Genomic DNA, 24,950 nt, shown 5'->3' with positions numbered 1-24,950 from the left:
AAACAAAAACCTGCTGGGAATTTTAAAAAATAATTTTAAATGATGGGATTTATGTGAGAGCAGAGCCACCTAAAGCAGAAATACGACACAAACCACACTTTTTTTTTCGGTTTTCCTTTTTTTAGTTACACTTTCAAAAATCTCAGTGTATTTGGCAGAAAAGAAATTTAAAAAAACCACAGAGCTCCACAGTCCACAGCTTTTATAAAAGTGACAGGAGTACAAAAGAAAACAAAATACCACAGACATATCACATACACAAGGATGAAAAAATTGGCATTTTTCTCCCTCAGATCTTTGGGGAATCTGCCCCAGGCAGCCACTGAGGTGTGGAAATGTGATTTTACAGGAATTCCAATTGTAATTTCCTGATAACCATTATTTTTACCATTATACATCCATGCTCCAACCTTCAATTATTAAAATGCACTCATTTTAATTTAAATTTTGTTCCCAAAAATTCCATGTGAATGTTTTTGTAGCTACATGTGTGCTTCTTTTGGTTTTTGGTCAAAACTGACTGTTCAAAAGGAAAATGAACTTTTAATCTTTGATCTACCACATAAAACAAATTTCCTTTAAAAAAAAAGGAAACTTAAAAGCAGCAGAAATAAAGATTTGCCTCAGTTTATGGTTAATATCCCTCCCATCTGTCACAGATGCATCTGAGATTTCTTTATTAACCAGAAATTAGATATTTTACACACAGGTCAGACTCATAACCCTGAGTTTCTAAAAGGCAGCCTTTTGTTGCACTCTTAGAAATAATATAAAAAAACCCATCAATTTCTTGCCTCATGCATAAAAAAATGAAATTAAAACAACAAAATATTTTTTTACAGAAATACAGAGATCCTGCTTCCTTTGCCACCACAATTTTCAGTGGCTTTTTTTTACCTCTAAGCAACTACAAATACTGAATTCAACACTCCATTTACACAGGGTATGTGTGTGAATATTTGCATTTCAGTTTTGTCAATAAATGATCAGAATGCAATATTTCCACATTACATTTTTACACTTGAAACCACCACAAATCCTGGATTTGTAGCCAGCAGCAGGAGCTCACCACAGCTCATTTCCCACAGTTTGCTTCAATAAAATTGGGGTTTTTTTTGGGAAAGGGTGGGAATTCCAATCCCTCTTGGAATTCTGGAATCTCCTGAGTGGGAGGGGACCCACAAGGACCATCCAGTCCAACTCCTGCCCTGCACAGAAATCAAAATCCACCCCAAAATCCACCCCAAAAATCCCTTCTTGTGCTGTCACAATGTTCCTGGAGCTCTGCAGGGTTTGGGGGCCCTCAGGGCTTGAGGTGAGGCCCGAGTGGGACAAATTCCCTCCTTGGACTCTTCCATCTCTGCACCACACCTCAGGAATGAGGGAGAACATCCAGAAACTTCCACGAGGCACCAACTGCACCCCTCTGCCAGCAGAATTCAGTGGTGGGGCCCCATTTTCACATTGTTTGGATGGGGAGGAAACAGGAATTGTTTTAATTGTTTTCCCACAGGACACCAAGCAGCACAGGCTTGGGTGTGATCTGGTGTAAGACACAACAATTTGGAGTTAAGGAAAGACAACAAAGCCCAAGTTTGCCACGTTCCAGGTCCTCTCTTTGGGCTATTCAGGTTTTCCTGAATCCTTCCCAGCTCCTTTCTGCTTCAAATCCTGGATGAGACCTGCCAGGAACTCAGAGGAACCAGAGGAACAACCACAACCAGGAGGAATTCAGGAATTCAGAGGAACAACCACATCCAGGAGGAATTCAGGAACTCAGAGAGGAGGATTTGAGGAAGAACCACATCCAGGAGGAATTCAGGAACTCAGAGGAACAACCACATCCAGGAGGATTTCAGGAACTCAGAGGAACAACCACATCCAGGAGGATTTCAGGAACTCAGAGGAACAACCACGTCCAGGAGGGTTTGAAGAACAGCCACATCCAAGGACATTTCAGGAACTCAAAGAACCAGAGGACAGCCACATCCAGGAGGATTTGAGGAACTCAGAGGAGCCTAAGGAACAACCCCATCCAGGAGGATTTGAGGAACAGCCACATCCAGGAGGATTTCAGGAACTCAAGGAACCAGAGGAACAACCACATCCGTCCACATCCAGGAGGATTTCAGGAACAGCCACATCTAGGAGGATTTTAGGAACTCAGAGGAACCAGAGGAACAAGCCCATCCAGGAGGATTTGAGGAACTCAAAGGAACTTGAGGAACAAGCCCATCCAGGAGGATTTGAGGAACTCATAGGGGAGGATTTGAGGAACTCAGAGGAACAAGCCCATCCAGGAGGATTTGAGGAACTCATAGAGGAGGATTTGAGGAACTCAGAGGAACAAGCCCATCCAGGAGGATTTGTGGAACGAGCCCATCCAAGAGGATCTCCATGGACCCACGCTTGGCTGTTTCTAATTAACCCATCAGTCATAGGGCTCCAGCTCCTTGGGGACGAGGGGCTCGGTGTCCTCGGTGGGCCCTGGGGGCTGTGGGGCCATGGCCAGGCTCTGCAGGGTCTCCTGCTGGTGCTGCTTGGCCTTGTTGTAGAGCAGGACGCCCACGGTGACCAGGACGGTGCCCACGGCCGACAGGCTGGTGATCTTGTTCCCAAAGACAATGATGCTGAGCCAGATGGACAGGGCGTGTTTGACAGTGCTGGCAACGCTGCGGGGACAGCGGGGACATCAGGGGACAGCAGGGGATGTGAGGGGACAGCAGGGGACACTGGGGTTGTGAGGGGACATGGAGAATGTGAGGGGAGATGAAGGGACATGGGGGATGTGAAGGGACATTGGAAACGTGAGGGGATGTGAGGGGACATTGGGGACGTGAGGGGACATTGGGGATGTGAAGGGACATGAAGGGACATTGGGGACGTGAGGGGACATTGGGGATGTGAAGGGACATGAAGGGACATTGGGGACGTGAGGGGACATTGGGGACACTGGGAATGTGAGGGGACGTGAGGGGACGTGAGGGGACATTGGGGATGTGAGGGGACATTGGGGACGTGAGGGGACATTGGGGACGTGAGGGGACATGAAGGGACATTGGGGACGTGAGGGGACAGCAGGGGACATTGGGGACGTGAAGGGACATTGGGGACATTAGGAACTTGAGGGGACGTGAGGGGACATTGGGGACATGAGGGGACATTGGGGACGTGAGGGGACATGAAGGGACGTGAGGGGACATGAAGGGACGGCAGCTCTGCCACATCCCACATCTGCTTTAATGTCGGCCTTGCCCCCAAACACCACCTGAAATTCCACATCCAACTCCAACCATCCCATGATTCCCCTCATTGATTTCTTTGCAAAAAAAATTCATTTTCCTTTTTTTTTAGCACCACCTGAAACTCCACTTCCATCGCCATCCATCCTGGAATTCCCCTCATTCATCTCTTCACTAAACACCTGAAGTTTTACCTGATTTTTTAAACATCACCTCAGACTCCATTTCCAACCCCAACCATTCTGTGATTCCCCTCATTGATTTCTTTGCAAAAACCTTAATTTTCCTTTTTTTTTAGCACCACCTGAAATTCCACTTCCAGCCCCAACCATTCTGTGATTTACTTCATTAATTTCCTTGCACAATACCTTAATTTTCCTTTTTTTTTTTAACACTACCTCAGATTCCACTTCCAGCCCCAACCATTCTGTGATTTACTTCATTAATTTCCTTGCACAATACCTTAATTTTCCTTTTTTTTTTTAACACTACCTCAGATTCCACTTCCAGCCCCAGCCATGCTGTGATTTACCTCATTAATTTCTTTGCAAAATATCTTTAGTTTTCCTTTTTTTTTTAAAACACCACCTGAAATTCAACTTCCTGAAAAGGAATATAAAATAATGTTCCTGACAAAAAAATAGAAAACGATGTTTCCTGACCAAAAAATTATAAAAATGGTGTTTCTGGCAAAAAAAAAAAAAATATAAAATAACGTTCCTGAAAAGGAATATAAAATAGTGTTCCTGACCAAAAAATTATAAAAATGGTGTTTCTGGCCAAAAAAAAACATAAAATAACATTCCTGAAAAGGAATATAAAATTGTGTTCCTGACCAAAAAATAGAAAATAATGTTTCTGATTTAAAAAAAAATATAGAAAATAATGTGACCTGATCAAAAAATACAAACCAGTGGTTTTGATCAAAGAAAATTAAATAATGTTCCTGATGAAAAAATAGAAAATAAAGCTGAATTTTACCTGAAAGTGACAGGGGAGATTTTGCCCATCAGGGCATAGGCTGTGACACTCTGCAGGTGGAACAGGACCCCATCAATCAGCAGCAGGATTACAATGTCCTGGTTGTAGCTGAAGCTTCTCCCACTTTTCCCAATCACAGGCACGTCCTAAATTACCAAAAAATACAAAAACAGAAAAAGAATTTAAGGGTTTAGTTCATAAAAAAAAAATCTAGAAGTGATTTTCCACCCAACTGTTGGAAGCAAAGTTTTACATTTAAATTTTAGCCCAATAAAACCTAAATCATACAGGAAATTTAAGTCTCAAAAAGACATTCAGACCCTGTAATGATTTCTAGAAAAAAATTAAAAAATTGCACATCTTAAAATTAAAAAAAAGAAAAAAAGGAATTTAATTGTTTAGATCATGAGAAAAATCTGGAAGTGATTTTCCACCCAACTGTTGGAAGGAAAGTTTTACATTTAAATTTTAGCCCAATAAAACCTAAAGCATACAGGAAATTTAAGTCTCAAAAAGACATTCAGACCCTGTAATGTTTTCTACAAAAAAATTAAAAAATTGCACATCTTAAAATGAAAAAAAAAGGAATTTAATTGTTTAGATCATGAGAAAAATCTGGAAGTGATTTTCCACCCAACTGTTGGAAGCAGAGAGAGTTTTACATTTGAATTTTAGCCCAATAAAACCTAAAACATACAGGACATTCAGATCCTGTCATTTTTCTCCAAAAAAATTTTGCTTTCAGAGTTGATATTCCTGTGCTCAACATGAATCTCAAAAAAAACCCAACAAATATTCCAGATTTTCTTTGCAAGTCTTTCTCTCAAAGCTCAAATGCACTGAGACAAAATCATGATTTGAACCCAAAAATTCTGATATAAATTCAGGCTTTTGGATGAACTCATGTCTATTTTAAATTATTTCTTTTATAAATTTCTCTTTTTTGCAATCTCTTGCAGATACTGGATGAATTATATTTCAGGCTGATTTTTTTTAAAAAATCAAAAATTAATTTTTCAAAATTTTTTTTTTAATGGGAAGGATAAAAGGTAAAAATTAAGATTAAACTTTGTTGCACATTCTGCTCACAATTAAAAATACCTAAAACCTAAATTAATTTTAAAAAAATCCCTAAATTCATTAAATAATGAATTTAAATTACCATGAAAAATATCCAAGCTGGAATGAGCATAACCACAGCAGCAGCACTTGTGTAGAACTGAAGCTCTGGGGCTCTACAAAGGAGAAAAATAATATTAAAACTTTAAAAAAAAAAAAAAATATTCAATTAAAACTTCATTTTCCAAAGCAAAGACAGAGGGTTGCTCTCAGGGACTGAAGCTGAAAGGCCCAAAAAACCAAAAGCAGCTTTTTATTTCATGGTAAAATACAAATATGTTATTAAAGGAGGTTTTTAGCACAAGAATTTACTCTTGGTTTAAGTTCCAGAGTTAAAAAGTTTTCTGCAAACCCAGCAATGTTAGGGATGGTTTCTGATTGCAGAGTAAAGACTGACTGCTGTGAAAATATTATTTTGGGGGCTTGAATTTATCTTTTTAAATATTTGTAACATCTTTCAAAATTTAATATACAATCATTTAAAAATATTTGCATTATATATTAATAATATTAATATAATATATATAAATATTTTATAAATACCTACAATTATATATAACCATACATAGTTATATAAATATATAGATATTTATATAAATATTAACAATTTTTATGTTGCTATTTTTAAATATTTATTTCTGGGAGTTGTAGCTGATTATAAAACTTGCAGTGGGAGCTCAGGGGAGTTTTCTTACCCTGATAAAATCATCAGAAGTGATGAGATTTACACCTTGGTGCAATACAATGATAAATATTTTATTTATTTATGCATCCCTAATAGAACCAAACCTGAAATATTCTGAATACTTACGAAAATCTGTATTTATCTCCACTGAGCAGTTTTTTGGAAAAGACGTTTTGCAAACTAGAGAAGATAAAGAAAAAAAAATTAAATATTAACAAAAAAATTTAATTTTTTTAAATGTAAAAAAAAAAAAAGCAATTTTTTAAAATGAAAAATTTAGAAATATTAAAAAAAAAATTAAAATCCACCATTTAGCTGTGTTTTAATTAGGACAAATCAATCAATTCATCAATGCTCAGGTGGATAAATGTTTACAAATAATGTTCCTTAGGTGGATAAATGTTTCTCAAATAATGTTCCTCAGGTGGACAAATGTTTACAAATAATGTTCCTCAGGTGGATAAATGTTTCTCAAATAATGTTTCTTAGGTGAATTAATGTTTCTACAAATAATGTTCCTTAGGTGGATAAATGTTTACAAATAATGTTTCTTAGGTGGATAAATGTTTACAAATAATGTTCCTTAGGTGAATTAATGTTTACAAATAATGTTCCTCAGGTGGATTAATGTTTCTACAAATAATGTTTGTTAGGTGGATAAATGTTTACAAATTATGTTTCTTAGGTGAATTAATGTCTCTACAAATAATGTTCCTTAGGTGGATAAATGTTTCTACAAATAATGTTCCTTATATGGATAAATGTTTACAAATAATGTTTCTTATATGGATAAATGTTTACAAATAATGTTTCTTATATGGATAAATGTTTCTACAAATAATGTTCCTTAGGTGGATTAATGTTTCTCAAATAATGTTTGTTAGGTGGATAAATGTTTACAAATAATGTTTCTTATATGGATAAATGTTTCTACAAATAATGTTCCTTATATGGATAAATGTTTACAAATAATGTTCCTTAGGTGGATTAATGTTTCTCAAATAATGTTCCTTAGGTGGATAAATGTTTACAAATTATGTTTCTTAGGTGGATAAATGTTTCTACTCTTTCTACAAGCACAGAAAGGAGTTTTTATTTAATTAAGCCTAATTAAGCTTTATTATTTAATCTCAATAATGCTGTCAGACACAAGAGAATAACTAAGAATAATTTCTAATTTTTCACAATACTTGATTAAAAGCCCATTTTCAATACCAACATTCAATGCAGTGTCCACAATGAGCCGTGTTAAAGGCTTTGCTTTCCTCTCCCAATTCCATGAATTGCTCGTGCCCTTGGCCCCAGCTGCTCACCAGTCCATGATGTTGGTGGACAGGGCTGCAGAGAAGCCCAGGATGTTGAAGCTGATTTCAGTGGCCGTGCACAGAGCCAGGCCCCCCATCACAGGGACCAGGGAGAGATTCACCAGCAGCCCTGCAGGGACAAGGGACAAAATCACCGGTTCCTTCTGTGGTTGGGAGAATTTGGAATTCTCAACAGCAAGGAAAAAGGGCCACGAGGAAATTCAGTTTATTCAAGCCACAATCATTTCTTGACAGCAAAAATAACAACAATCCCCTTCCACCAAATCCTTTTAATTCTACTTGTTGGAGATTCTTCTAGAAGCATTTATTATATTTTATATTGTATATTTAATAATATATATATAATATTATATATTACATATTATCTATATAATTTATTACATATTACATATGTCATATATTATATATAACATATGGTATCTATAATATATATTATATATTACATATTATAAATATAATAAAATATAGTATAAAATATTGTATGATTAGATATTATACAATATAATGATGTACCATCATGATATAATGATATAACATGATATTATATAACATGTAAAATGCAATATATAATATATATAACATATAAAATGGAATATATAATATGTAAAATGTAATATATAATAGGTAAAATATATGTAATATAGATAATATGTAATATATAATGTGCAATATAGATAATATGTATTATGTGGTAATATATAATATATATAATACGTCTTATGTGGTAAAATATAATATATAATACATAACATATAATATATAATACATAATATATTATATAATATATAATGACTGTTGAAAAATGAATATTGAAAAATGAATATTGAAAAATGAATATCTACATAATATATGATATTCTTACGTTCTATTTATTATATTTTATTAATTTCAGCGGCCAGACTTTCACCACAGCCCATAAAAAAGAGATTATTGCAATCTCATTTCAGCCTCACCAGTGTATTCCCCCAGAATCATCCGGGACATGATGACAGTGAAGATGGGAGCTGAGCTCTTCACAGTCTCTGCAAATGAAACTGCCACATTCTTCAGGCTCACCAGCCCCAGCACCACTGTTGCAAATCTGCAGCAGGAGAAAAACCACAAGAAATTCATTTGAAAAATGAATGAATTCGTGAGTGCACCAGAAGAAATTAAAATGATGCTTCAGGAGCTACTCTTGGACACCCAGCACAGCAAGAATTGCTCTGTGATTTCTCCTGCCCCTGCAAGGTCAGATCTTTCAACTGAGGCTCAAACTTTATTTATTTAAAGCAAATAAAGGCACCCTTGGGCAGTGTGGAATGTCTTTGGCTGCAGAGTGGATTTCCAGAACACAAATTTACTTTTTAACACCCTCCAAGGTTCAAGTGACCATTTTTTAAGTCCAAGTTTTCAACAGGTTCAGTTCAAAGAGTGAAAATCTGAGAAGCAGAAATTCATCAAGGAAACCTTATCTGCAGTTATCCATCTTTAGTGTAAATTAGATATGCTACATAATTACCACAGTTCAAACTCTGAAATTAATTGAATTTATCACTTATTTGATTTTCTTTATCAGTTTTGCAGGGCAGAGGAAACAAAACCAGGCATTTTTATTCCCTCCTCCACCACAACCTAACACAACCCCAGCACCCAGCAAATATTTACTTTTCAAAAGATAAATTTGAATAGCCTGGATGACTTTTGAGGCAAAAGGCTGATAAATATTAATGCACTCAACAAACATCAGCCTCAAAAGAGAGCAACAAGAAAATAAATGGAAATAGAAGTGAGGCCTGAAAAAATGGGCCAAAAAATTGACATCTGGGTAAAGGAACAGCAAATGAAAATAAGATTATTGTGGGATATTTCTTAGGGGGGGAGGACACAAGAACAGAACTTTGGGTGAAAAAGCAGAAATATTAGCAAAGATAGAGCAGGGAATGTTTTTTATTCACCTCATTAATCCAACAAAGAGCATGATCATGATGAAATTTGGGGGGTAGGAGATCCTGGTCTTGTGCTGGTACAGACAGCAAGGGACAAACATCTTGATGCAGCCAATGAAGGTGGTGGAAAGCATCTGAACAGCACCTGAAAAAGGATCAGAGAGGGGAAATCCAGTCAGATCCCAAGCTGGGACACAACAAATGAATTGCCACGAGGAAATCTCTTAGACAAACATCTCTGTGGTGGTTTTGGCAGTGTATGTTTTATATCATCTCACAAAAGCCCTTTGCTTCTATAAACCCAATGTTTATAAACCTGGTTCACAGATAAAGTGTTCTTTGTTTGCCTCTTAAGAAGAAGAGGAAAAAAAAAAGAACTAAAATATTGATATTTTAGTTGATATTTTAGGCCATTGATAACAGAGATCACCAAAGGCAATTCTTGCACTGCACAGCTCTGGGGAGCATCAACAATTTACTCAAAATTTGACTTTTTGTTAAACCCTCCAGCAGAGAAAAACTAAAAAATTACTTTTTTTTTTTTTCCTCTTAAAGCTCCTCTACAAGGAAAATTTCATCTTTCAGCAAGTGGAGGAAAGGACAGTGTCAGAAACCACTTTAAAGGCCAAAATCCCAAGATCCCTTCCAAACCAAACATTTTTCACTTCAATTGACCCATTCTCTCCCTCAGCTTTAGATGGGATGATCTGGAATTGTGAATCACAGGATGATGGAACTTTAAAGGCCAAAATCCCAAGTTCCCAGCAAGATCCCTCCCTGCACCTTCCAAACCAAACATTTTTCACTTCAACTGAACCATTCTCTCCCTCAGTTTTACATGGGACAATCTGGAATTATCAATCAGAGGATGATGGAACATCCTGAGCTGGAAGGGATCTCCCAGCCCAATTCATCCCTGCACTGACACCCCAAAAACCCCACCCTGTTCCTGCCAGCATTACCCAAATACTCTGGGAGTTTTTTGGGGCTCCCATTCCATTACATAAACCCATTTCCCCCTGGAATTGAGGAAAAGCAGGGTACCAAGCATGCTGGGCTCTCCCTCCAGCAAGGACAGGATGTATTTGTTGAGGAACAGAGTGCAAAAGCTGAAGAAGAACCAGAGAGTGAGGTAGATGAGGGCGTGGGAGTTCCAGATGCCCAGGTCAGACTCGATGACCGTGGTCTCCGTGATTGTGATTTTCAGGACATTCTCCTCTGGCAAGCTGTCACTGCGAGCAATCACAAATTTCTCACTCCTGTTAGCAAAGAGGGAGCCCAGCTGGAACAGGGATTTCCCTTTTGGCTTCTCCTCCAGCTGGGGAGGGCTCGGGGCCTCTGGGGTCAGGGCGCTGCTCATGGCGAGGTGAAGAAATCAAGATTTCCAAATATTCCTGGTCCTTCACGCAGAGCAAGGCTGGGAAAGCACTTGTTGAAATAAAAACGTCATGTGGTCAATGCTTCATCTCCCAGGGGCCTGGAAAACTGGGTTTGGTCCTTCAGAGAACATCTTGTGGGAATAGGAACTCCACAGGATCCTTCATGTGGGCTGCTCCATGTTTTCTGCCTGAGGGGGGGAAAAAAAGGAAAAAATAAGATGTGTGACATTTTATATCCCTAATGCAGCAAAGACAGCACTGCATGAAAGATAAAGAGACTTCTGCAATCCCTCTGGCTGGATTTTGAACTCCTGATGCCTTCATGCCAAGATTAAGCAGAAAGAACTAATCTTAGGGAGGTTTTTTATTCTAAAATAGCACCCACCCACCCACCAGACTTTGTGGTTTTCTGTCCTTTTCCCTCTGGAGCACCTCAACACAGCCTTTCCAATTATAACTAACTCCTCTTCCAGATTCCACAGTGCCTTTGATCTCAGTCTGGCTTGAAACACTCCCCAGAAAAATCTTCCCAGCCCAGCAAATCCAGGCAGGAACCTCTGCCCTTCAGATTAATTAACCTGTAATCAGCCTGAGCCAAAGAGAACAATAATCAAGGGCTGTAACTCCCAGTAATCCCAGGGCTACCCTGGTAAATGTATCCAGGTGAAAAAAGCAGGGAAATACGTCCAAGAGCTTTCCAGAGTGGTTATCTATTAAATTACATGGGAATAATGCAACATTCCTCATTTTGCTACACCTTCCAATCCAATATTAGCACGTGCAACTAATTCTTAAAGCCTTTTTAACAGATTTGGCAGCAAAAGCATTAAATGATTTGCAAGCAGAGCATTTTCCTTTTACAAATCACACAAAATGTGGCAAGTTACAGTAGCAGAGCAGAGGGAACAAGAAAACCACCCTGGGAAAGAAAGAGAAATACAAGAGATCCAACAAGAGCTACTGCACCTGCCCTGATTTTTTGACCAGTTCATTCTAGTTAAGGTTTTATTTTTAATGCTTTTTAAATGCCCAGTGTGGCACCTCAAATAAATCACAAAGAGGAACTGAGGAGTTCAATATCTGGTGTCAGTCTCAGTATCCTAACACAGCAGCTGCTTGAAATGTGAAATTTTCCATTCCTCACATTCTCTGGTTACTACAGCCATGCACTGAAGATTTCCATCCCCCTGCCCTTATCTCTTCCCGTTTTTCCAGGAATTCATGCCAGCAGCACACTGAGGAATGGTCAGTGATCACATTAAATGATCACATTAAACCACAAACCTGTGCTAACCCAGTTTTAGCACAAAACTCTGAAAAAAGAGACACGTTCTCCAAGAGAATTTGCTCAGAAAAATGGATTCTTGACTCCTCCTCCTCCTTTTCCAGGTCATTAAAAAAATACCCCTCTACATTCCAAATAGTTAATTAATTATCAGAGGGGTTTTTTCTGTTTATACAAGTTAATTAAGCACAACCAATGCCCCACCCTCAGCAGCGCTGTGATATCAGCTTTGATATCAGCTTTGATATCACTGATTCCACGCACGGCACAGAGCAGAACAGCAAACAACAACAAAATTACTCCCCTAAATTACTGACCTGCTGGCTTTAATCAACTGGAAAGTCTAAATGGGCTGAAAGAGTTCTCCATCTGGAACTAATTCAGTCTTCCTCCCTCAAGGCCAACCAGCAGCTGATGTTTACCAACAGATGAAAACGTGGCAATGGTTGGCAGTTGTTTCTCTTGGATTACTCACAAAGAACCAGCAGTGCGAGTGCCTCTCACTCTGCTCGTACCTTCTCCCACTCTTAACTCCACTCCTAGTAAAAATTATAGTGGAAAAAATATCCACGGAGAACTTTAGAAAGTCGGCTTTCCACAAATAGAAACTAAAGCTGAAATATGTTGCAAGGGCTGGAGAAGCTGAGGTTGCTGTGACAGTGAAAAACCAAAGGTTTGTGTCCATGACCCTTCATCTGTTATGCTAAAGGTCACTCAAACATTGCTCCCATTGCAGCAAAAGCACAAAATCCAGCACCCTGAGCAAGCCTCGCTCTTTAACACCGCTTCGCTAATGGCAACGAGAGCATGCAAGATGCTACAAACACCGCAAATAGACCAGAAGAGACTGAAAGACTGGAACAGCTCAGCCCTTTGTGCCACTCCAGCGGTGGTTCTGCTCACCCACTGCCCGAGCATTCCCAACCGCGCTCCATCCCCATCCCCATCCCCGGTGCCCGCAGCTCCCGCAGCATCCCCCGCACCGCAGCGGCTTCGGAGCCCTCCCGGGAGCACCGAGACCCTTCCGGCCCATCCTTCGGGCCCAGGGGCTCCCAGCACGGCGATCGCCCTGCCCGGGCCCGGATCGGATCCTCCTCTGCGGCCCGTCCGCCGCTCCCATCCCTGCATCCCTCCCTCCGTCCCTCAGCGCATCCCGGCCGGCACCTGCGCTCCGCGCTCGCTGCTGCCGCAGCCCCGGCGCTCCCACGGCTCCGGCAGCACCGAGCTCCGCTAACACCGGGCTCCGGCAGCGCCGGGCTGGGTAACACCGGGCTGGGTAACACCGGGCTCCGGCAGCGCCGGGCTCCGGCCGCTCATCCCCTGCCGTGCCCGGAGCCCCGCGCTGCAGAGCCGGGTCCGACCGCGCACCGCCGGGCCCCGGGCTCGCCCCTTTGTCCCCGCGGCGGCGGGGAGGCCATTTTACCCAAAGCACGAGGAAACCGAGCCGAGCCGCGGGGGTTACGGGGCGCGCAGAGCCGCGCAGAGCGCCTCGCCGCGGGCCGCCCCTCCATCGAGCCGGGCGGGCTGCCCAGCGCCGAGGGGACCCCCGGGGCAGAGGGGCGGGAGCGCGGCGGCCCCGCCGCCCGGGAGGAGCCCGGCAGCGCTTCCCGCCCGTGCCGGGGAAGTGACGCGAGGCGGGCCGGCCCCGGAAGCGCAGCCGGGACCCCTCTGCAGCCATGTAGGGCCCGCGGCCGCCGCCATGGACGGCAGGTACGGGCGGGCCGGGCCGCACCACGCGCGGCGCGGGGGCGCCTCCCCGCGCTCCCCCGGAGGCGCCCGTGTTGGGGATGGGGGGTCGCGGGCGGTTCCCCCCCGCGGTGGGGGTGGTACGGCCCCTGACGGCCCCGCTCTCTCTCCCACAGCGGCGCCGCGACTGCGGCGGGGCCGAGCCTGCCCAACCTCACCCCGCGGCACCGGCAGCTCATCCCCACGCCCTGCGGCCCCGTGAGTACATCGCCGCTGCTGCGGGCGGCTTGCCGCTGTCCTCCGCGCTTCTCTGCCCCGGGGCGGGGGCTGTGTGGAAAAACATGGTTTAAATCCGCTTGCGAAGTTAGGTGGAGCAGGGAGGTCCGCTCGCCGAGGCTTGGCACAGCTCTGCTGACAGCACCGTGGAGTGTCCTGAGCTGGAAGGGACCCTCAGGATCATTGATCAGCTCCTGGGTCTGCTCAGTCACCCCAAAATCCCACCCTGGGCACCCCTGACAGCTCCTGGGACCCTCAGGATCATTGATCACCCCAAAATCCCACCCTGGGCACCCCTGACAGCTCCTGGGACCCTCAGGATCATTGATCACCCCAAAATCCCACCCTGGGCACCCCTGACAGCTCCTGGGACCCTCAGGATCATTGATCACCCCAAAATCCCTCCCTGGGCACCCCTGACAGCTCCTGCAGCCTCTGTGCCCATTCCTGGGCAGCCTGGGCAGTGCCCAGCACCCTCTGGGGGATGAACCTTTCCCAAAATCCAACCTGAACCCCCCTGGCCCAGCTCCAGGGGTTCCCTGGTGTGTCCCTGTCCCTGCAGCCCCTCAGGTCCCCCTCAGTCTCCTCCAGCTGAACAAACCAAGTGTTAAATCTCTGCTAGGATCTTGCTCCACCTGAAGTATTTTAATAAAATAAGAGAAGGACTTTGCCTTCCTGGGAACGCTGATCCTGTATTTACAGTTTTCTAAAAGTGAAAGTGGGGGAAAATGTTATTTCTGACAGGTGTGTATGTGGGCAGTGTCCATGTGGTGAGCTCTAACACCATGGCCTGTGAGGCACAAAGTCAGGCTGTGGGTATAACTTTATTTCATAATTAATCTCAGCCTAGATAGTCCTGGGTATAAAACAGGACGATCTAGGCTGAGATTAATTATGAAATAAAGTTACACTTCCCCCTTCCTCAGCAGTTTGGGGGTTTCAGTTCAATAGTGGAGTTTCTCTTCCCAAAGGAAACCCTGCCCTGTGTCATTTACCTCAATGTGATTTTTAGGAATATCAACGAGTTCATTCTGTGTGATGTGGTAAAGAATTTTCTCCCTTTACAGATAAAACCATGCTCAGAGCTCTCATTCCCTGTGAAGATCTACTTCTGTGTCACTATTTTGTCCCTGCTGAGTGTCATAGGGCTGACCATCGAGACTCTGGTGCGCCAGGCTGAGGAGGATTTCACCATTTCCTTTATTCAGCTGGTTGGAGCTGGTAAGAAACCCAGTTTGGGTGGAGGAAATAGTGCAAATAATAATGAAAATTAAAATAGTAAAAATAATGAAACAGTAATGAAAATAACGATAAAAATGAAAATAATGAAAATGATAATGGAAACTAAAATAATGAAAATAATAATAGTAGTGAAAATAATAATGAAAATAATAATAGTGAAAATGAAAATAATGAAAATGAAACAATAGTGATAATGAAAAAATAGTGAAAATGAAAATAATGAAAATGAAAATAAAATAATAATAGTGAAAGTGAAAATAATGAAACTTATAATGATAATGAAAATAAAATAATAATGAAAATAATATTGAAAATAATAATGAGAATAATAATGAAATATAATACTATTACTACTAATAATACAATCTTGTGATCGAGCAGCAACTGAAATTTCTTATATAAGAGATACTGGATGTTCAGATTAATAATAGTAATAATAATAGTAATAGTAATAACAATAGTAATAACAATAGTAATAATAATAGTAATAATAATAATAATAATAATAATAATAATAATAATAATAATAATAATAATAAAAAACTAATAATACCTAATTATTTAGTTTCTTGTGTGCTAAACACAGCAGGGAGTGTTTTACTGACCTGACCTTGGTAAGAACCAAGAGCGAGGAGCCTGAGGGCCGCTCTGGGCCTTGGCTCTGGTGCAGAATTGGGAGTTCTGCCCAGTTGGAGCTGGCACTGACATTCCCTCTCTCCCCAGTGTTCTGTGTGTACTATGTGAGCAGGGGCATCCTGCAGGAGAACCGCCAGGAGCTCGTGGTGTTCGTGCTCTCCATCCTGCTGCTGATGCTGCGCTCCATCATCAACTTCACCCTGCTCCCTGCTGGCCAGAAACAGCAGCTCCTGGTCAGTCCCTGCTCCTCCTCAGCTCTGCCTTCCCAAACTGCCTGGGGCTGGAACTCAGCATTGGGAAGGCAGGATGGCTGTGGTAACACAGAGCATACTTTATTTTATATAGATAGATTTATTTATTTCTTATATATTTATATTAAAAATCAAATATTATATATAAAATTATTATCTATTAAAATCCATTATTTTAATCATCTATTATGATTTTTAAAAATTTTATTTTTCTATTATTTTTATTATTCTATATTAATACACATTACTATATATTATTTTATTGTATATACTATATACTATTATCTATACTATATATACTATTTTGCATATGATTATTATATTTACCTCTGTATTAAATTCATATATGATATGATAAATATCATATTATATTCATAATTTCTATGATATTTTATATATTTGTTTTATTATATATTATTTTATATTTTATTTATATGTTGCATTTCTAGGATTTTGTTTATTTATTGTATATTATTATTTACATCTATATCTATTACTATATCTCATATATGAGATATAACAGATACATATCTATTGCTATATCCCATATATAAGAAATATTATATATTGTATATAATAGAAATATATAGAGATAAAAATATATATAGATATAAATATACAGATAGATCTAATAGATAGAAATATATATATTATATATTTGTATTTATTTGTAGTTTTTGCATTTAAATGTTTGTATTTTAAATACAAAATTTGGTGGGTTTTTTGTATTTATTTTTGTATTTTTGTGGGTTTTATGTATTTTTGTTACTGATAACAGAGAATCAGGCTTAGTTATCCCTACTGCACAACAAAACATGCACAGCCACAAGTGCAAATCTTCTCTGAGCTGATCTCTGAGTTTCCTTATGGCAGCACCCAACAATAACAGAAATATCAAAGAATTACACAAAATTACTGCAGAGTTTGTCCTTCACTTCACCTGCCCTGCTTCAGCTCTCCCTCCCTCTGTGAAATGTCTGGCTGAAGTAAACAAATCTAACCCAGGCTAGGCATTACCCAGGGCTCTTAAATGTGATTTATGAGATTTCTGGGAACCTGCAAGGAAAGTGATGCCAGCCCAGGTTATCTTGTTTGCATTTCTTAGCAGTAAAATTCATTAAAGGATTGTATTCTAACCCTTACTAAGCTTTGGCATTAAATTCCCCCTTGCTGTGCTTCCAGGAAGTGCTTTCTTTTTATCCCATATTTCTCCAAAAGCTGTGAGGTCATCCAAAAATTCCTGTTCAGAAATGGCAGGGAGAGGAGCAAAGCAGCTTTGCCAGTTCATTTTCTTTATTATTCATTTTCTTTATCATTCATTTTCTTTATCATTCATTTTCTTTATCATTCATTTTCTTTACCATTCAGTCTCTTTATCACCCAGTTAAACACACTTTACCTGCAGCAGGCTGGGTTGGTCAGGCCAATAAGGAAAAGGCATCAAAGCAGTGCAGGTTCCTTTTAAGATGTACAACCAAGCCATCAGTTTAAGTATTAAACAAGAACTTCAAAGTAAAGCCTGCTCTGGATGTGAAAAGGAATTTTAGGGGTTTTTTTACTGTTTTTTTTAGTAACTGTAAAACTGTTTTTTTTTTTTACTGTTTTTTTTTTACTAACTGTAACTTGGATTACTGTAACTGTGCTTCCTGAGCCAGAATCATTTCTAGTTATCAATATTTTCATATCAGTGTAACCTGTTGTATTTATGAGACAGGGAAGGAGTGATCAATCTGACTCCATGTTCTCAGCAGGCTAATTTGTTATTTTATATTAAACTATACTAAAGAATACAGAAAGGATACTTACTGAATGCTAAAAAGATAAAAATGAAAACTCCTGGCTCTGGAGTCCAGGCACAGATTGAGTCAAGGAGTGAAAGCAGCTCCCAGCAGAACCCAATAAAACATTCACCTGTGGGTAAACAATCCCCAAACACATTCTGAAGGAGCACATCAGGAGAAGCAAATGAGATAAGGATTTGTTTTCCTTTTTCTCCGAGGCTTCTCAGCTTCCCAGGAGAAAAACCCTGGCTGAAGGGATTTTTCCAGAAAACATGAATGTGACAGTAACCCTGAAGGACATTTTGCCACTTGAGCCTGTTCTTAAAGCAGGAATTTTCCTGCTACAATTGTGCTTTTAAAACACATCAGTTTTGGGTTTGGGGGGAACCTGGTGCTGATCAGATGCATCAAATCCAGTCCTAAAGTGAGTGTTAATTCCAGCAGGGTGGATACAAAGAGCCACAAACCTGTGTTAGTTGGAATTCTGCAAGTCCAGCATGGAGAACCCCCTGTCCCCAGTGGGGAAGGGAACTCAGAGCCTGGCTCTGGGAAGGGTTTGTCCAGCAGGGAACTCAGAGCCACTGTGAAGGGTTTGTCCAGCAGGGAACTCAGAGCCTGGCTCTGGGAAGGGTTTGTCCAGCAGGGAACTCAGAGCCACTCTCTGGGAAGGGTTTGTTCAGCAGGGAACTCAGAGCCTGGCTCTGGGAAGGGTTTGTCCAGCAGGGAACTCAGAGCCACTCTCTGGGAAGGGTTTGTCCAGCAGGGAACTCAGAGCCACTCTGGGAAGGGTTTGTCCAGCAGGGAACTCAGAGCCTGGCTCTGGGAAGGGTTTGTCCAGCAGGGAACTCAGAGCCTGGCTCTGGGAAGGGTTTGTCCAGCAGGGAACTCAGAGCCTGGCTCTGTGAGGGGTTTGTCCAGGAGGGAACTCAGAGCCTGGCTCTGGGAAGGGTTTGTCCAGCAGGGAACTCAGAGCCTGGCTCTGGGAAGGGTTTGTCCAGCAGGGAACTCAGAGCCACTCTCTGGGAAGGGTTTGTCCAGCAGGGAACTCAGAGCCTGGCTCTGTGAAGGGTTTGTCCAGCAGGGAACTCAGAGCCTGGCTCTGGGAAGGGTTTGTCCAGCAGGGAACTCAGAGCCTGGCTCTGGGAAGGGTTTGTCCAGCAGGGAACTCAGAGCCACTCTCTGGGAAGGGTTTGTCCAGCAGGGAACTCAGAGTCACTCTCTGGGAAGGGTTTGTCCAGCAGGGAACTCAGAGCCTGGCTCTGGGAAGGGTTTGTCCAGGAGGGAACTCAGAGCCTGGCTCTGGGAAGGGTTTGTCCAGGAGGGAACTCAGAGCCACTCTCTGGGAAGGGTTTGTCCAGCAGGGAACTCAGGAACTCTCTGGGAAGGGTTTGTCCAGCAGGGAACTCAGAGCCTGGCTCTGGGAAGGGTTTGTCCTGCAGGGAACTCAGAGCCTGGCTCTGGGAAGGGTTTGTCCAGCAGGGAACTCAGAGCCAGTCTCTGTGGAGGGTTTGCTCCTCCTGAGTGTTCCCAGCTGGGTTCCAGGTGCCAGCCTGGTGCCAGTCCCTGCTTTTCCCCCCTCAGGCCCGTTTTGTGCTGATCCTGCTGGTGGGCTCCTTCGATGTGCTCTGTGCCCTGCTCCTGGTGCAGAGCCAGTCCATGATGGCGTTCCGGGTGGGGGGAGCCCTGGAGAGCCTCCAGGCCCAGTACTTCATGCTCAACCTCTGCTTCTCCATGCTCACTTTTGATCTGCAGGCACAGGTACAGACATTCCCTTTTTTCCCTCTTCTTGGTGATATCTTGGGCTGGCTGAGCTGAATTATTCCTTTCCAAAATCAACCCCTCTCTTACCTTTCTGATATTGTGCAGTGTTCACAGGGGGCTGAGGATGAGGGAAGAGGTGAGGATCTGACTCCCATGTTTCAGAAGGCTGATTTATTATTTTATGATATGTATTATATAAAAACTATACTAAAAGAATAGAAGAAAGGATTTCATCAGAAGGCTGGCTAAGAATAGAATAATAAAGAATGATACCAAAGGTTTGTGGCTGGGACAGAGTCTGAGCCAGCTGGGCTGTGATTGGCCATTAATTAGAAACAACCAACATGGGCTAATCAAGAAATACTAATTTACTAGATTTACCTGTTGCATTCCACAGCAGCAGATAACCAATGTTTACATTTTGTTATTGAGGCCTTTCAGCTTCTCAGGAGAAAAAAATCTTTAAGGAAGGATTTTTCAGAAAATATCATGGCTACATTATATTAACTTAATAATGGGTACATTATATTAACTTAATAATGGTTGTAGCTCCATGTGTTTGTCATAGCTTAGCTAAAACCCATCAGAATGAATCAAAGTAGATTTCGTCAGTGTCCTGCACAAAAGGAACTTATTTTGGGGGAGTTTACCCATTAAACAATTGCATCCAGGAGCTCCAACACACCCTGAAGAAAGCAAGGCCATTCCTGCCCATCCCAGACTCCTGCATTGAGGAAATGATTCTGGAGTGGGAGAGGGGAACCCACCCAGCAGGGCAGTGAGACAGAAAATGAAATTACAGCTGGGGGAAGTGGGCCCAAGACCTGTAACTGCTGTTAGCACCCCTCATCCTTATTTACTGTGCTTTACCTGCCCTGTTACACAGGGAATGATTTCTGCCCTTGCTTGAGGAATAATTCAGCTTTTAGACCCGAGCTGCTGTTGCAGGGAATTTGTGGCAGGTTTTTTCTTTCCAAGAATGATTTCATGCAATGTTTGCCTCCCCCAGCTGTGCCTGTGCATCCTCCTGCTCAGCCTGCACGAGGTCTCCCTGCTGCACAACATCATCTCAGCCTCGGGCATCGTCTGGGGCTGCCTCAAGGTCACCGTGGGCGTCACCGCAGTGAGTGGCAGCTGCAGGGACACAGGGACAGCCAGGCCCTGGCTCTGCCCAGGGAAGGGAGCCAGCATGGAGGGAAGCAGAGCAGCAGCAATAGTGAAGCCAGGTTTTTGTTGAGATCTGTCTGAGCTGAGCACAGGGAGTGAAACAAAGTCACCTTTGTCACTGGGTCATTCTGAGGGATGGTTTTGGTCTCATCCTTGATCAGTGAAATCTGGAGGATCACACAATTCAATATTTCTGCCTCTCTGCCAAGGCTGGGTGAAGCTGGGAGCAATTCTCCAGGCCTTAAATCCTTAGGAAACAACACCAAAAAGATGAGGGGTCCTTTGTTGGGCCATCTCCTTCCAAGCTCAGGGACAGTTTCCAGGTTAACCTAAGGATTTGTGAACTTGAAATGACATTTTTCATGTCAGACTGAAGCTCCTCTGAAATGCTGAGCCTCTCTTCCAAGAATGATTGCAGAATCAGGGCCAAAGTACATCAGGTAGGGAGGGTTTTATTACCAGGAAGCAGTTGAGGGGTTTTTGGGGGTGGATGTTGGTTTAGGCTGCTGAGGTGTTTGCTTTAGCCTTTCACACCAATTCCTGAAGTACAGCTCCCTGTGTCTTTTGATGGCTTTCTTGCTAAAATTGTGCTTTTAAAACACATCAGTTTTGGGTTTGGGGGGACCTGCTGCTGATCAGATGCATCAAATCCAATCCTAACCCTGGCACAGTCACTGCTCCCAGCCCCAGAGGCTCAGCTGCTTTTCCTTCCTTTGCTCAGACCTGCCCTCCCAGCCCAGGGCTGCTGCAGCCCCTTTCTTCTTCCCCAAGCCCCTGGGGAATTGTGAAATTAAATTCTCCTGGCACTTCAATCCTCTTGCTTCTCCCACATTTCCCTCTCAGTGACTGCACTTCTGTGTAGCAGAAAGAAAAGTGGGGGAAAAGCCACAGGGAGCTTTCAGTCTGTTACCTGTGAAAAGACTCAGCTGCTAGAGAAAATGAGTGTGCCCAGAGAGAAGAGCCATCATCACTCCTGGCCCAGCTCAGGGAAAACAGAGCCTGAATTTCCTGGTGAAACTCTCAGCTGGAGAAGGGAAATGCAGAGCAAAGCTGAAATTCAGGACTCAGCTTAGCCAACACTTGGAATGCTATGAAAAATCAACTCTATGTAGCTTTTTTAGAATATACAGCACCTTAAAAAAGCTGTATCTCATCTTATTTTGCAGATTTTAAAAGAGCTGAAACCCCTGGTGTGGGTTTTCCTGGTGCAGAACGTGCCTGAGGTGGTTTATCTCATCTACCTGCTCTACACGGTAAGGGAGCAGGGCTGGGGGCTCTCACCCTCCTCCTCCTCAGGGCCCAGGGCTGTTCCTTTACCCTTCCCTGCAGCTCCTGCTGGCTTTCAAGGGAGCAGAGCCCATCCTGCCTCTGCAGGATCAACTTTCAGCACAGGGATGAAGTCAAAGTTGCTCCTGAACCCATGGGAGGGAGAGGCTCTGGGAGTCCCTGCAAAGAATGATGAGGGGAAAATGAAACAAATTCTTGTTCAAGATACAAAACTCCTCAGAAATGCCTCCCCTCCTTCACACAAGCCTCAGGTGGTGCCAGAGCATTTGACCAGGGCTCAGCTGTTGTGTTTTAAAGAATTTCTAAGCAGCACCCACAGCTGTTTGTCCTGCTGTAGCCAAAACAAGGCAGTGCAAGCCCAGCAAACCCCAGTTTGGGGCAGTTTTTGGCTCTGTAACCCTGATAAAACCTTTATCAATGAACACCTCCCACAAGGTGTGTGAGAGGAGGGCAGGGGGAGCCAGGCTGTCCATGCTGGGCAGGGCTGGAATGCTGAGAGGGGCCAGTGCTGCTCATCCCTCCCACCCCAGCCCCAGGGATGCATTTATCAAATGCAGCTCCCCATTGTTCCAGGCTGTTGGAGCTGGCAGGGCACAGCAGGACTGTCTGAACATCATGAAATCAGAAATCCCAATGCTTCCAAAGTGACCTGTTGGGTTTTTCTTTTTCCTCTCCCCACAATTCCTACCTGGTGACTCCTGTCAGAATCCCAGCTGCACGCTGTGGCTTCAGGGCTTTGTGGCAGCAGTGGTGATGCTTTGGTGTCTCCCTTTTCCTGCAGGTGATCAGGGAGTGGGGCAAGGGCAATTCTTACACCCTGGAAGCTGCTTTCATCACTGGCTCCTGCATTTCTGTCACAATAAAATCTGTTCTGTTCTGGGCTCTGCTTCACGTCTACCGCAGCTTCGGGCAGGGGCTGAGGGAGAGAAGTAAGTACCCAAAAATGCTCTGGGAAAGTGGAGCCTGTTCTGCCCCACTCACAGGGAAATGGCCAGGAAAATCCTTAACAGATCCCAAATCAAGCAGCTCTGCAGCCCCAGAATTCCCAGGCTGCCAGAGCTCAGGGGTTGGGTGGGACAGATGTGGCTTTCCCACATCTGGAGAAAGCTGATGCCAGCCTGAGCAAAGTCTGCTGCTGTCCAAAGAATCACCTCAGTGTGAGCAGATCTGTCCACTTGCAGCATTCCTGTCACACCCACAGGGAAGGGACACTGATGTGACACAACCCAAGGCTCCTTTCCCCAGGGCCCTGCAGTGCTGCTGACTGAGCTCCCTCTCTTCCCACAGTGTTCTCCTCCTATGGAAGGATCGACTCCTGAGCCTCCCTGTGCAGCTCCCACGGAGCGGAGCCACCCCAGGAGCTGCTGCCCCAGGAGCTGCACTCAGGGTGGCCACAAAGTGTCCCAGGATGGAGGGCAGGAAGGTGTCACACATTTCTTGGAGCACTAAAGTGTCCCAGGATGGAGGGCAGGAAGGTGTCACACATTTCATGGAGCACTAAAGTGTCCCAGGATGGAGGGCAGGAAGGTGTCACACAGTTCTTGGAGCACTAAAGTGTCCCAGCATGGAGGGCAGGAAGGTGTCCCACGGTTCTTGGAGCACTAAAGTGTCCCAGCATGGAGGGCAGGAAGGTGTCACACATTTCTTGGAGCACTAAAGTGTCCCAGCATGGAGGGGCAGGAAGGTGTCACACATTTCATGGAGCACTAAAGTGTCCCAGGATGGAGGGCAGGAAGGTGTCACACATTTCTTGGAGCACTAAAGTGTCCCAGGATGGAGGGCAGGAAGGTGTCCCACATTTCTTGGAGCAGGGCAGGTGGGACAGAGCTTAAAAAGCAAAACCTGTTTGGGAAATTCCCAGCTGGGACCAAGCACCTTTCACTCCTTTCCCTGCAGTTTGGAAGCCCAGGGGTCACACACCTGTGTGTGAGTGGGGAATGCTGCTCCTTCAGTGCTTTCTGCCTGCACAGACACAAACATGAAGGAAATCTGCACACCCACCTTGTGTAGCTGGGTTCAGAAGGGGATTGTGCTGCCCAGCCTGGCTCTCCTGCAGAGCAGCTCCAGCCCTGCTGGTCTGGTGACAGTGGTGTCCCCTCTCTAAGGCTGCTTTTCCTCCTCTGCCTTCAGAATATTTCCATTATTTTTGGTTTTGTTAACCCCAGCTTCACATGGAAAATACTCCCTGTAAGCTCACCCCTCCCTCAGTGTAACCAAGGTGCCATTTCATACCAGGGGGACTGTTACAATTAAGCCTTTGATATTGTAATTTAAAAGTTTGGTATTTTATTGACTGGAACCTTTAACTACTGGCTATTTTGTAATAAAGCATAAGCACAGTTTGTGTTTGGATAATTATTTCCCATGGAACAGCACCAATAAAATGGGAAATCCCTTCCAAAAGTGGACAGGGAAGAGGTTGGGACTGGAATTCCTGGGTGCTGTGGACATTGCCTGCACTTCTCCTAAGACCCAGCTTTATTTGCAGCTGGACACTGCAAAAAGCAATTAAAATTAAAAATTTATTACAGCTTATTAGGGAGATTTACAAGGATTCTATAAAATTGCTGTAATCTTTTTTCCCCTCATCCTCACCATCTAAATCACAACCTCTGTTACAAATATGTCTTTTTCTCATCTTGATCTCCTAAACCTGAATCAAATCCCCTTTATGTGCAGCCCCAGGGAGGCATTTAGGGGTTCAATGTGTGCAGGGGCTGACAGAGCAGCAGCTGCCCCTGACTTCATCCCACAAGTGCCAGTGGAGCAGGGATTGTTGCTGGAAGAATGAAACATTAAAACATCCCAACAAAACCTTTGCAGTCCTTCCCTCAGCCAGGCCCAGTGGGAAACCCTGTCCAAGGTGTCCTGGAAAACAAAAACCTCACTTTAAATCAGCTCCTTCACCTGCAGAAGGCA

At 43.2% G+C, this 24,950-nt stretch overlaps 2 protein-coding genes across 4 annotated transcripts; one reads left to right on the top strand and one right to left on the bottom strand.

Annotated features, from left to right (window-relative positions):
* Positions 1–185: 185 nt before the first annotated feature.
* Positions 186–13,505, bottom strand: SLC35E2B (solute carrier family 35 member E2B). 3 transcript variants are annotated; one of them, XM_077190277.1, is made up of 10 exons: positions 13,368–13,504; positions 12,262–12,483; positions 10,325–10,847; positions 9,290–9,425; positions 8,306–8,433; positions 7,341–7,461; positions 6,154–6,207; positions 5,386–5,458; positions 4,224–4,369; positions 186–2,672 (listed from the first exon to the last, which is right to left on the bottom strand). In XM_077190277.1, the coding sequence occupies exons 3-10, from the start codon at positions 10,638–10,640 to the stop codon at positions 2,432–2,434; spliced, it is 1,215 nt and encodes a 404-aa protein (XP_077046392.1). In that variant the 5' UTR covers positions 10,641–10,847; positions 12,262–12,483; positions 13,368–13,504; the 3' UTR covers positions 186–2,431. The 3 variants fall into 3 exon arrangements, with proteins under 3 accessions (XP_077046392.1, XP_054503747.1, XP_077046394.1); XM_054647772.2 differs by lacking the exon at positions 12,262–12,483 and having other exon boundaries at positions 13,368–13,505; XM_077190279.1 differs by lacking the exons at positions 12,262–12,483; positions 13,368–13,504 and adding an exon at positions 13,109–13,261.
* LOC129129739 (uncharacterized) lies at positions 13,195–24,373 on the top strand. The gene is made up of 9 exons (XM_054647782.2): positions 13,195–13,654; positions 13,807–13,888; positions 14,974–15,127; positions 15,872–16,017; positions 19,398–19,574; positions 20,587–20,700; positions 21,911–21,997; positions 22,813–22,960; positions 23,319–24,373. Exons 1-9 carry the CDS (start codon positions 13,644–13,646, stop codon positions 23,348–23,350), a joined length of 951 nt encoding a protein of 316 aa, XP_054503757.2. The 5' UTR covers positions 13,195–13,643; the 3' UTR covers positions 23,351–24,373.
* The last annotated feature ends 577 nt before the right edge of the window (positions 24,374–24,950 follow it).

This window comes from Agelaius phoeniceus, chromosome 24 (genome assembly GCF_051311805.1).
Source record: "Agelaius phoeniceus isolate bAgePho1 chromosome 24, bAgePho1.hap1, whole genome shotgun sequence".
In the NCBI taxonomy this organism is placed as follows: Eukaryota; Metazoa; Chordata; class Aves; order Passeriformes; family Icteridae; genus Agelaius; species Agelaius phoeniceus.
This window is presented reverse-complemented; position numbering and strand designations above follow the sequence as displayed.

What these genes read in the sequence shown, in the direction of transcription:
- SLC35E2B (XM_054647772.2), bottom strand. Translation starts at nt 10,640, where the DNA reads ATGAGCAGCGCCCTGACCCCAGAGGCCCCGAGCCCTCCCCAGCTGGAG. An exon ending in GATTCTGGGGGAATACACTG is followed by an intron (nt 7,462 to 8,305) that starts GTGAGGCTGAAA and finishes TTGTCCCTGCAG; the next exon opens with GGCTGCTGGTGAATCTCTCC. An exon ending in TCCACCAACATCATGGACTG is followed by an intron (nt 6,208 to 7,340) that starts GTGAGCAGCTGG and finishes TATCTTCTCTAG; the next exon opens with TTTGCAAAACGTCTTTTCCA.
- LOC129129739 (XM_054647782.2), top strand. An exon ending in TATTCAGCTGGTTGGAGCTG is followed by an intron (nt 15,128 to 15,871) that starts GTAAGAAACCCA and finishes CTCTCTCCCCAG; the next exon opens with TGTTCTGTGTGTACTATGTG. An exon ending in CTTTTGATCTGCAGGCACAG is followed by an intron (nt 19,575 to 20,586) that starts GTACAGACATTC and finishes TGCCTCCCCCAG; the next exon opens with CTGTGCCTGTGCATCCTCCT.